At 45.2% G+C, this 11419-nt stretch overlaps 2 protein-coding genes across 2 annotated transcripts in view; both read right to left on the bottom strand.

The window, feature by feature from the left end:
* Nucleotides 1-206: 206 nt before the first annotated feature.
* alkbh5 (alkB homolog 5, RNA demethylase) lies at nucleotides 207-4062 on the bottom strand. Its single transcript, XM_086032991.1, has 4 exons — nucleotides 2043-4062; nucleotides 1278-1358; nucleotides 949-1071; nucleotides 207-697 (listed from the first exon to the last, which is right to left on the bottom strand). Exons 1-4 carry the CDS (start codon nucleotides 2738-2740, stop codon nucleotides 538-540), a joined length of 1062 nt encoding a protein of 353 aa, XP_085889117.1. The 5' UTR covers nucleotides 2741-4062; the 3' UTR covers nucleotides 207-537.
* Nucleotides 4063-5402: 1340 nt separating this feature from the next.
* Nucleotides 5403-11419, bottom strand: part of LOC147146569 (unconventional myosin-XV-like) — a 37670-nt gene continuing 31653 nt past the window's right edge. Inside the window, exons 55-63 of the mRNA XM_086032992.1 lie at nucleotides 11032-11162; nucleotides 10869-10963; nucleotides 10615-10789; nucleotides 9563-9723; nucleotides 8421-8554; nucleotides 7876-8009; nucleotides 6874-7007; nucleotides 5979-6119; nucleotides 5403-5889 (exon numbers count right to left, since the gene is read on the bottom strand). Of these exons, the coding sequence (XP_085889118.1) occupies nucleotides 5788-5889; nucleotides 5979-6119; nucleotides 6874-7007; nucleotides 7876-8009; nucleotides 8421-8554; nucleotides 9563-9723; nucleotides 10615-10789; nucleotides 10869-10963; nucleotides 11032-11162 (1207 nt within the window). The 3' untranslated portion in view covers nucleotides 5403-5787. The remainder of the gene's footprint in view (nucleotides 5890-5978; nucleotides 6120-6873; nucleotides 7008-7875; nucleotides 8010-8420; nucleotides 8555-9562; nucleotides 9724-10614; nucleotides 10790-10868; nucleotides 10964-11031; nucleotides 11163-11419) is intronic.

Genomic DNA, 11419 nt, shown 5'->3' with positions numbered 1-11419 from the left:
AAAGGTCAACTGGCGTTGTTGACTCGAGCAACATCTCTTGTGCCGTTAAATATTAATAGCTGAACTCGATTCTCTGCTTGGCGCTTTAGCGAGCATGACTTGTTTCCCCCCCAAAAGTCTTATCTTGCGCGTGGCCCGGTTATTTCTGTCAATGTGTAACCAAAGAACCGGGCGGGCGGGGGCCGCGTGAAAGCAGGAAACAAACGGTGAGGAACGTTGTGCTTTAATACAGAACAAAGCAATAACATGGCTTCCGGCACTCTTAAAGGAAGGAGGCCCAAGTTTTCAATCCTCCTATACTGGCTGAGGCTGAGAAACAAACCTAAAAAGGTGAGAAATAAACACCGAAAAGAAGACAGAAAAAAAAAAAAAAAAAGGCTTCAAGACTAAGACAAATGTTATTGTACAGCTCGGCTTTCCTTATGTACAAGCAGCTTTTGAAGGTATGTACATCTTCAGAACACAAACATGCCCCGACTGCTCTCCTGCTAAACACAAACCAAAAGTAAAACGAAAGCTGGTGGCGGCCGGCGGCCCTCAGTGGCGGCGCATCTTGACTTTGCGTGACGAGCTCTCGCGGTGTTTTTCGTAGTCCGCCTCGCGCTTCCTGTAGTCGTCCGATGACGCGCTGTGACGCCGCTGGCCGGACGACGACGGCCGCCGGTTCTCCTCCTTGTCCATCTCCAGCACGCGCGGCCTGCGCCGACAAGCACACGTCAGCGACGGCACGTTTGGCCGGGCTTACTTTACCGCATTTTCGTTCAATTCAAAGACATTTGCATCATTTTACATTCGTGGCGAAAAAACGATGAATCCATGATCAAATTCACCAACTATTTTCATCATGGATTCATCGTTTTTCTATCAAAATGGTTGGTGAATTTGATCATGGATTAGTTGTCAGTTCATTGTTTCAGCCCTCTATAATGCTCGAATAAACATTCGTACCTGTGAGCGGCGTCTGGGTCGGCCTTACGATGCGAGCGCTTGGCTTTGAGGGGGGGCGCCCGCTCCACCGGGGTCGACCTTAAAGGGCTGTCAGAGTCCAGTCTGGGGGCGTCGGGTCTGGTTCTGGAAAAAAAAAAAAAAAAAAAAAAAAGTCAACATCGTGTCACGTTGCGGAAGGATGTCGACTTGGTGACGGACGCACAAGTGGCTGTGTTCAACTTCACACGGTGAAAAGTGTGCAGTATTTTTTTTTTTATCCTGGGGATAGGCTTCAGTTGTCAAATAACAAACAAACAAAAAAAAAAAAGGAGTGATGCTTTTGGACTTACTTCCTCAGGATGATGACTGCTCGCCTCTCTTTGATGTCCTGAGGTCTAATGCAGTGTGTGATGTCGTCTGCAGCGTAGCCACTGAAACACAAACATCATGTTAGGCCACAGTTGTTCAATTATTTCTTTAAAGCACTACACTAATTTTAATAGCGTGTTGATTCCTCAATGCAATAATGTCATTGCAATTTGCAGTTTGTAAAAGCGAAAGGGCAACTTAATTACAATTGGACAAAGAATTGTTATCAAAAAAATAGGTTTTAAGGCCATATTGCCCAGCCCCAAGACCCTTGAATAATCAATTATTAGACATGACAATGATGTATAAAAACATGTTTATTGATTAGATATGCTAATGTTTCAAAAGCAAGTTTCATGATTAGGAAACGACAGTGTCTGCTAGTTACACCTGATTTTCACGATCATAAGTACATGGGCATTGTATAGATATGTTTATGAACAACTGGCGAAAAAGTCAATTTTAAAATCACATTTTCAATTGATGCACTTTCATTTCTGAAAAAAAAAAAAAGATTCAATAAATCTAATAAATTTGATTTCTTTTTTAGTTTGTTTTGAACAATTTGACATTTTTTAAACATTCAAAAACAGTTTTTTTTCTATATTTTTTTTTTGGGGGGGGGGGGGGGGGGGATCTGATTTATATTAAGAAATCACATTACGCATGTTCTAATCAGCTCGCGTTTAAATTGACTTAGTTTTAAAAAAAATGAAATGAAACGCTTTGTGTCGAGCAGCGGCTACCTGAGGACCGTGACGCTGCCGCGACAGACGGGCAGCACGAAGACGGGCTCGGACACCCGGATGGGCTTGAACTGGAAGCGGCATCCGAAGCAGAGCGCGCTGTCGCTGAAGAAAGACACGGACACGATGGGCCGCGCGAAGATGTGCAGCGGGTCCACGTGGGACACGATGCAGCCGCCCGGCTGGTAGTCATTGATGACCGCGCTGTTGACGAAGCCCTCCGGGATGACGCCGGCGGACACCAGCCGCTGGATGACCAGCTCGTACACCCAGCTGGGGATGTCGTCCACTTGCCCCTTGCGGTAGAGCCTCTCCTGGCCCGGGCCGCGCTTCTCCAGCTGCGCGCCGTACGTGTAACCCTCGCCGAAGAAGTACTTGTTGCGCAGCGGCGCGCGGTCCACCGTGTGCTCGCGGTACAGTCCGGCCTCCGCCTTGGCCACCACCTCGTCGATCTTCTCCTCGATGCGCGCGCACTCCTCCGGCGTGAAGATGTTCTTCTGGAGCACGCTGCTACGCACCCGGTGGGCCTCCTGCTCGCGGAGCTCGCCGCTGTCGTCGCTGTGTTCGCACTCGTCGTCGTCGGACTCGCGGCGGCGCCGCTTTCGTCCCGCGCCGCCGTTGCTCGTCCTGTAGTCGTCCCGGTGCGGCGGCATGGACCGGAGCTTGTCGCGCAGGTCCGAGTAGCTGCTGGTGGCCATGTTCGCTCCGGAAAACAACGCCGCTGGGTGGGGTGTGGGGGGCACGAGAGCTGCTAAGTTTAGCTGGCGGATGTCATGTGTCGGCGGACACGACGTCAAAAGCGGCCCGTGCTGGTGCGGATGTGGCTCGGCTATCACGCGTTAGCCGATAGCTCGGTTGGGCTAACACGAGCTAGTCCGCTAGATTCCTCCGCCGGTGCCCTGTCCACCGCTTCGGGTGACGTCAAAAACCAACCCGTCTTCGTATGGAAATGGCTCAGCTCGCGCGCTAGGCTAACATTAGCTAGTCCGCTAGCTTGCTCCGACCGGTAACGGCAAAAATCAATCCGAGTTCATGTGGGTGATGCTCGGCAGCCGGCAGCTGTTAGCATGGAAGGCTAACACGAGCTAGTCCGCTAAATCCTTCCGCCGGTGTCCCGAGTACTGTGCTGGGTGACGTCAAAATCAATCCGCAGCGCTCAGTTGGGCTAACATTAGCCTGTCCGCTAAAGCCTCCTCGGCCGGGTTGACTTTGGAAACAATTCGCAGTGGTGCAGATGTGGCCCGGTTCCCTCGCTAGCTGTTAGCCCTCAAGGCTAAATGAGCTAGCCCGCTATTATCCACCGCTGGTGCCTCGACTGCTGGTCAGGGTGACGTCAAGAACAGGCCGTGGTGGTAAAATTTTGGTTCACTCTGTATTTGGTCACATGTGAACTACCTGAACTAACAAGACACACTCGCTAGCTTGCTGTTAGCTCGGCAGGCTAATCTCAGCTAGCGTGCACTTGTGCGGATGTGGCTCAGCTAGTTGACAGCTCATTCGCTTAGTCCGCCGGATTCCTCCGCCGGCTTCCCAACCGATGGGCTGGGTGACGTCAAACAATAATCCTCGCTGGCGTGGATGTAGCCCGGTTAGGCTAACGTTCGCAAACTTATTCCGACCGTGCCGCCGCTGCCTTGACACGGAGATTACAATAAATGTTTCAGGGTATCAGATGATATTCCGACAGCGACAAGTCAAATACAAAAATAAACATAAACAAACAAAGCCAACTTAAAGACGACGTCGTCACTACAACGTAGCGTAGCTTAGTTTCGCCTGGCTTGGACTCTCCGTCACCGCAGCCTGGAAATACCACCAAAAAAACCACGCAGCAACATCTCACGACAAGTCGCCACTATATTTCCTAAATAATGGCGTGTCCACAAGGATCGACTTTATAGAATCCGAGGCGGTCCTCGTGTACAAACAGCCTCGACGAGCACCGAAACTCGTCTTTGGAGAGGGGGAGGGATATAAAACAACATGGAAATAAACTCGTGTAAACCTGCCAGGTCTGCACGCATGCGCAGTGTCTAACCGCCATCTTGGGGCAGGACAGTCACGTGTCACGCGAAGACGCCGTGGCCATTTTGGGACAGGAATGACCCACCACTCTGATTACGCACCAAAATAAAATCTAAAAATATACTAACTGCGGATCGTTTTTTGATGTATACATGTTTACTTACAAAGAAAAAAAAAATTTTAGCCTTAATTACCATTAAGGTCCTGAATATGTAATCTATTTTTTGGCATCAATGCACCACATACTGACATTTCATTTTGACGAAGGGTTGCTGACTTCCAGCTAATTTTGTCATGTTAACAAATTAACAACAGATGCATCACATTTTATCTTTAATAGTTGACTGAATTAGAAGAAAACTATAACATGTATGTCATTTGAAATATCATGTCGCATGTAGAAAATATACCCTAACCTCTGGTTTGCAATTGTCCCAGTAATTATGATACAATATTTGATATTTGCACATTGTTTCATTAATTTAGCTATTTTTGCCTTTTAAATGGGTTCATAAAAAAAAACTTTATTTGCTTTTTTATTTGTTTTTCTCATAAAGTAATTGATTTGTTATTAACAAAATGAAGACATTAGTAAAACAAATTTTACATATCCAGTTACTTCTATATTATTCAATGATTGGTTAATTATAATCAGAGATAGGAAAAGTACTGACTTTCTGCACTTGAGTCAAAACAAGGAAGACAAAATGAACTTAATACAACTATTGGTCTAATTTATTTTTTAATCGTCATGCATCATGCAAAGCAAAAGTAACAATCCTGTTTTGAAAACGTATTGAGTAAAAAAGTACAGATACTGGTGATGAAATGGAACGGATAAAAGTAACAAGTATTCTAAAAAATAGATACTCTGTGAATTACAAAGTACTGGAAAAAAACTCCTCAAGTACATTGTTACTTTCCATCTCAGATTATAATATATTTTAATGTAAATCAAAAAAAAAAAAACAACAACAAAATACGTATTTTAGTAATAAAATAAACTACTTTACATAAACATTGAAGCTTTTTTGGTTTACCTTATCTACGAGGTTATTAGCCATGAGGTAAAATGTGTATAAGAAATATGTTTTTCTATCTAATTAAATAATTGCTGGACTAAGTTAGCGTAAATAAAAAAAAAAGAATAATAAAGTTTACATTTATTTATTTTTTAACAATTGTTAATTAAGAAGACATTTACCAAACTTCAATGCCATTAAATCTAAACAAAATGAAAACTGAGAATTAATTATTTTTGTTTAATTAAAACAAATGTATGTACACATTTTCACTTTTTGACCTAAAAATGTATATAAAAAAATTGAATTGATTTTTCTGACTAAAATATTGGTTGATTAGTTTTATTGTCAACAAAAAAATATCAAAATAATACATTTTACATACACATGTGAAAAGATGTACTGTATTCTATTAATTTTATTGTATTCATTTGAATATAAATATGGACATCAAAACGCGAGAATGAATTATTATTTCATCATAAAAAACAACTTTTACATATTACGATTTAGGTTTCTTTGTATACACTGAGCACGACAGCATGGAAAGATTTCAATTTACCCAACAGCGTGCTGTTGCCAGTTTTGCATATTTTACATACACACGTTAACTTATCTCCCACAAACGTCACCTGCGAATGTGCTTTAAAAATGAAACTTGAGCCCTTGAGCCCCGAATAGGACGCAGAGGAGGCGCGTTATAACATGGTGATCTCGCTGGGGGGCAGCGTGAGCCGCTTCTCGCGCACCGACATCATGTTCTCCACCTGCATGGCGACCACTCGACACAGCTCCAGGCCCTGTGGGAAAAACACCACCGCCATTCAACAAATGCAACGGCGTGACTTCTTCTTCTTCTTCTTCTTCTTCTTCTTCTACTACTTCATACCTGCTCGAGCTGCAGCTGGAGGAGCCGCTGTGTGTCCATGTCGCCCAGGGCCAGGTCCACGTACGGGTAGCTGGTCCCGGCAGACGGCCTCTGAGTGCGGCTGGATTGCACCTCCGTCAGGGAGACCACCGCCATCACCTCCTGCACGGGACACACGTCACAACATTGGCAAAGTCGTCCTCCCCGGATTTTTGTTTGGAAATTCGGCTCCTGAAACCAGTTTCACTTGGCAACATGATATTTGGAAGGGATGGCTAGCACGAGTAGATCCACAAAAAGTCTCAAGAAGCCATGTCCGAATAGACACGGGGAGTCTGCCATTTTGGTTTGAAGCAGCCATTTTAGGCTCGCCAGCAAAGTCTGATGCAAAATACACATTTTTAAAGACTCTACAAGTTCAGCTGCCAAAACCAGTTTCAGTTGGCTTCATGAAATTTGAGCAGGCCTACAAAAAAGTTTCAAGAAGCCAACCACTCTCCGCCCAAAAAAAAAACTTTTAAAGTGGAAGTCAACCCAAACATATTTTTTTCAAGAATATATTCCCAGCAGGTCGACTAGTTGAAACGCGGCATTCTGATTAATTTTGCGTTTGTGGAATATAAGCAAAATGCACTCGTTTTTAGCCATCTCAGGGGGCGGCCATTTTGTCTTCTGTCGACTGAAAATGACATCACAACTGCTTACAACGACCAATCACGGCTCGCATTCAGAAAACAGGTCAGCCGTGATTGGTTGTTGTGAGCAGTTGTGATGTCATTTTCAATCGACAGAAGACAAAATGGCCGCCCCCTGAGATGGCTAAAAACAAGTGGATTAACTCTTGTGTTGGGTTGACTTCCGCTTTAACTTTGCACCTGGCACCTGAATGTGCGAGTGCGTTTGCGCGTGTTCTCACGTGTGTGCTTTTGTGCAGGAAGTGAAGACCGTTTTGATTGACAGCAACGATGCAGGGGGCGTAGAAGGAGGTCGAGCTGCTGCTGTGGATGTAGAAGAAGGACGAGCCGAACATGGGGAACGCGCTCACCAGTCCTGCACGCACACAAGATTTAACATTTACATTTGCTCTCATCCCACGTGCATAAAAAGGGGCGATCCAACGTCATCATCGAGATTCATTCTGGCGCTCGGACAGACGCAATTTTCAACCAACCTTTATTAAAGCGTTCAAACTAGCAAGAACCAAAGTGGTCAGTTATTTCCCCAGAGCTTCTAGTCAAATATTGCAATCGAATGTAATTGGAGACAGCTGGAGTCCAACTGGTACACCATCAAGTTTCTTTTTGGGCACTCGAGCAGTCACGACTCTCTGTTCGCTCTTTTATATGAAAGCAAGAAGCCGAGCCGTTCTGTTACAACATTGCAGGAACAAGAGATCAAGACTTTTCAAGCTACTTTGAAAATAGTTCGGGTCTGAGTTTGCGATTTTTCCCCAGTGCTTTTCCTCCAAATGTCATCGACCTGATGTCATTTTGCAACTCAACTTTCTTCGCAGCGCTCGAGCAGCCACGACTTTGAGCTCAATTTTCATAAGCGGTGGAAATCTTGTGCGGCAAGGAGAGGCGGGTTGGACCAGACCCGTTTTTTTGCAAATGAGCGCAGGCCGGCGGATCTACGCCTACGCTGCTGCACCGCTGTGGGAGTGGTCGATTTCAATCCTGGTCAATTAAAGCAATTTCTTTCATTCCCTTAAAATGTGGGCTGTTTGTCGATATGATTGGATTATAATATGGATTTTTCATTACAGTTAATTGTTTTTTTTTAGCCCTTTTTTTTTTTGTTTGTTAATTTTGTGAACATTTTTCATTTTAGTTGAGTTTTTATAAGTTTTAGTATTAGTTTCTTATATATGCCATATTTGTGGAGCGTCATGTAAAAAAAAAAAAAAAAAAAATCTCACCCATGAACTGTGCTCGGGCCTGGTGCGGGCTGAGGGTCTGGACCTGCTGCATGTGCTGCGTCGCCATGGCAACCCACTGCTGCGGCGACTGCTTTTTGAAGAGCGGCGCGGCCACGTACTCCGACAACTCGTGTCTGCGGGAGACGCAAACACCATCCCAACTCAAGTTTTTCTTTCCTCTGCTCCGCTGACGCTGCAACCGCGCCGGCAAGTGACAGAGAAGAGGACACACAAGACAACTGGCGCAACCGATGCAGTGGCTGTCAACAAGTCTCGCCCTGCATGCTTGCTGAACGTCAGCGTTGTCGTGCGAAAATAAGATGAATTGGAAAAACATGAGGTGTTGGCAAAGCTCTTCAACTGGAAGAACGCTAGAAATTGAGACGGCTCAATATCAATGAATGACTGGCATGTCGACAGCCGCCTTTAAAAAACCCGCCGTCGTAAATGATTTGTTGTCAGCGTTGACCACTTGTGGCGTCGTTCTCTTTTCTTACTCAACTGTTGCTAGGCGGATTTCAAGCGCAAAAGGGAATCGGACTCACATGCTGGGGATGAAGACGACGTCTTTGGCTCTGTGCTGCAAGGCGGCAAGCTTGGAGATCTGATGGAACTGCTGATCGCTAACTTTTCCCGGCGGCAGGACGTTCAGGAGACCTTTGCGGTAGTCCGGAAGGATCTGGCGACAGCGGCAAAGAACACGCTCAGGCGCCAACATTTCAGCGTTTCAGCTCAACTGTTGCCACGGTATTGTTATGAAGCATATCAGAAAGTATTTGCTCGTGTTGTCTCTCAATCGTGTAAGCAGTGGCTATAAAAAGTCTACACACCCATGTTCAAATGCCATTTTTTGCCGGGGATATTTATATATAAAAAAAATAACTGATCGCAAAATCTCATGAATATCACACACCGTGTATTATGCGCCCCCCAAAATCACCCTTAACTCTGCACTTGTGCATAATGCGGTCCCTCAATTTGCCGCTCTCTTTTATTATCAGTGAATAATATGAATGATAACGGCTCAAAAGAGGCCAATAAAGTGTAAATGCTTTTAAATCCGGGTTCAAAACGATGCTCTTTTCCCATAGCCACGATTGAGGTACACACAAAGTATTTTTCAAATCATCTATTCAAAAATGTTGTTTTTGCATTGTACACTCCTTTCTAAATTTGAACAAGCTATTTTTTTTTATCTCTTGCTTTTGTTTTTGATTTAACTCTTGTTTGTAACTGCCTTTAAATGTTGTACTTATTGTATGTGAAACATATTGAGTTACATTGTGCTATAAATCAGTGATTTCGATATTTCTTTTATTTTTTTATAGGTACTGCCTAGGTGCTGGTAAACGTCAAAACGATGTGAATATTTTTCATTTCTAAAGCCCTCTGTAATATATCCACCCCCCTTCTATTTAAGAAATGTGTATTATTCACAGGATTTTACATCCAACTACCACATTCCAACTTAATCGTGTTGAAATGGGCGTCAGCAGACCGGCCGGAATACAAAGTGCCTCTAATCAACCCCAAATAGAGTTCAGCTGTTCGAAGAGGCTTCTCTTGACATCCATTTGCTCCGGGCAATTGGCCTGAAGGTTTTGTGTCTGACGCGGTCTGCTGTTGGGAAAGGTTCTTGATCCCCGCCACATCGTCGAAGCGCGTAGCCTGAGACGATGCGCCGTACCTGGTTATAGTGCATCGCCACGTAGAGCTCATTGTCAAATTTGAGAGGCTGGGTCCAGACGACGCGTCGGAACCAGAAGGTGTAGTTGTTGTCCAGCAGCTCCGCTTGGGCAGCCATGTCCAGGATGTACTCGTGTTTGTTGAGAGGACGCACGTTCCGACCTGAGCGAGCGCGTCGGACTTATTACCACATGCAGTAAAGCGGTTCCAGGCCAGTTCAGTTCAGAAGGGGAAACCCGCTGAGATGGTCCAAGCCACCCTGGGCTTTACATCCCGATGCTAGGCGGCTACTTGTTAGCATAACCAGAGCTGGGCATTTCGTCTAAGTGACGGACCGGTCTGTCTGTCCGTCACGAACGGACGCACGTTTAGATGATGGTTGACGGCAAACATTTTAAAATAGACGGAAACCACTTTATTTATTTCTTTATTTAGTCCGCCATTTGTCTGCAGTCCGTCATTAGTCTATTTGTGCAATTATATATATATATATATATATTTATTTATTTATTATGGAAAAAATATAGTATCGTGACGTATCGCGATACTTTCAATACCTTATGTTATGCCTTGCACGTTCTAGAACATACATTCGGAACATTTGAGGTCCTTAAAGTTGAGCTTTGTGAATGGAGTTGTATTAATTGCACTCCTGTGTATCAGGAACAGTGACTGGAACAGTTTATGCCCTTTTCAATCGTGAGACAAAATAAATGTCAAATGGCACTCGAGTTAAAACTTTGGAAACGCATGCCTCAGTTTTTTCAAATATATATTTTTATAATATGAAAGTATCGTAATTCGTATCGGATTACCGTGCAAGTATCGGGATCTGTATCGGATAAGGACAAATATATATATATATATATATATATATATATATATAAATATAAGGGCTGGGATATCTAAATGTGACAGACATTGACAGCTACTGTACAAAGCGGCCTATTTTCTGTCCGTGAATTCTGGAGTCCGTTAAAAGGAGTTCCCACTGCGGACCCGTTCCGAACTGCACCGTAAGCGTTTTGCGGTAAGCGTCGTTTTCAAGCGCACCTCCGTCGGTGACCAAAAAGATGGCGTACTCCTGGATGGCCTCCAACCTGTGCAGGCCCATCTCGTAGCACAGCTCCTCCATCACCTCCAGGGAAACGGAACACGTTTTGATCTTCACGTGGCGCTCCAGGCCGCCCGGAAAGAGGAACAGCTGACGCTTGGAGCTTCTGCCCGCCTGAGCGTGTCCAATCAAACGAGGGCGGCGTCAAGAGGGGAAGCCAATGAAGAGTGTGGACATGCTGCAGACGTTTTACCATCATGGCTTTCAGCTCCATGTTGTTGGGGGGGACGGCGCGGCCACCATATTGGAAAGTTTTCTTCAGGTTCTCTTGGCATGCCTTGGCAATCCCTGAAACGCACACAAGTGGACAAAAGTATTGGGACGCTGGCAGCGGCGACGCGGCAAACATGGGTTACCCTGATACTGCGAGCCAGCGCCGAGGGAGGCCTGCGTCAGGTACTTGAGCAGGAAGGGCTTCAGGACCTCCGAGCAGCGACTGAACGCCGTCAGGATGTACAGCAGCCTCCACCCTCGCTGGCAGCTGTCACTACAAATACACACACGGGCACACGCGCGCGCACACACCGGCTTTTAGGTGACAAATGGAGCCTAAAACGCACTAGACAGGTGAACTTAATTTGACCTTCCGTAAGCGTTTAATGCACGTCCAACCGGCGGCGGAGCCAGAAGGTGGCGAATGGGTGGGCCTGGAAAATTCAGGGTGGGCCCGAATATTTCTCTCACCGAGCACAATACGGTTAGCGTATGTACAAATAAAATGACAAACTGAGTCATATAAAGTTC

The sequence above is a fragment of the Filicampus tigris genome, chromosome 6, assembly GCF_054856515.1.
Source record: "Filicampus tigris isolate MCC_2025a chromosome 6, RoL_Ftig_1.0, whole genome shotgun sequence".
NCBI lineage: Eukaryota > Metazoa > Chordata > Actinopteri > Syngnathiformes > Syngnathidae > Filicampus > Filicampus tigris.
The sequence above is the reverse complement of the archived record's forward strand: the minus strand, read 5'-3'. Positions and strand labels throughout refer to the sequence as shown.

What these genes read in the sequence shown, in the direction of transcription:
- alkbh5 (XM_086032991.1), bottom strand. Translation starts at nt 2,740, where the DNA reads ATGGCCACCAGCAGCTACTCGGACCTGCGCGACAAGCTCCGGTCCATG. An exon ending in GGCAGCGTCACGGTCCTCAG is followed by an intron (nt 1,359 to 2,042) that starts GTAGCCGCTGCT and finishes TTTGTGTTTCAG; the next exon opens with TGGCTACGCTGCAGACGACA. An exon ending in GACCCAGACGCCGCTCACAG is followed by an intron (nt 698 to 948) that starts GTACGAATGTTT and finishes TTGTCGGCGCAG; the next exon opens with GCCGCGCGTGCTGGAGATGG.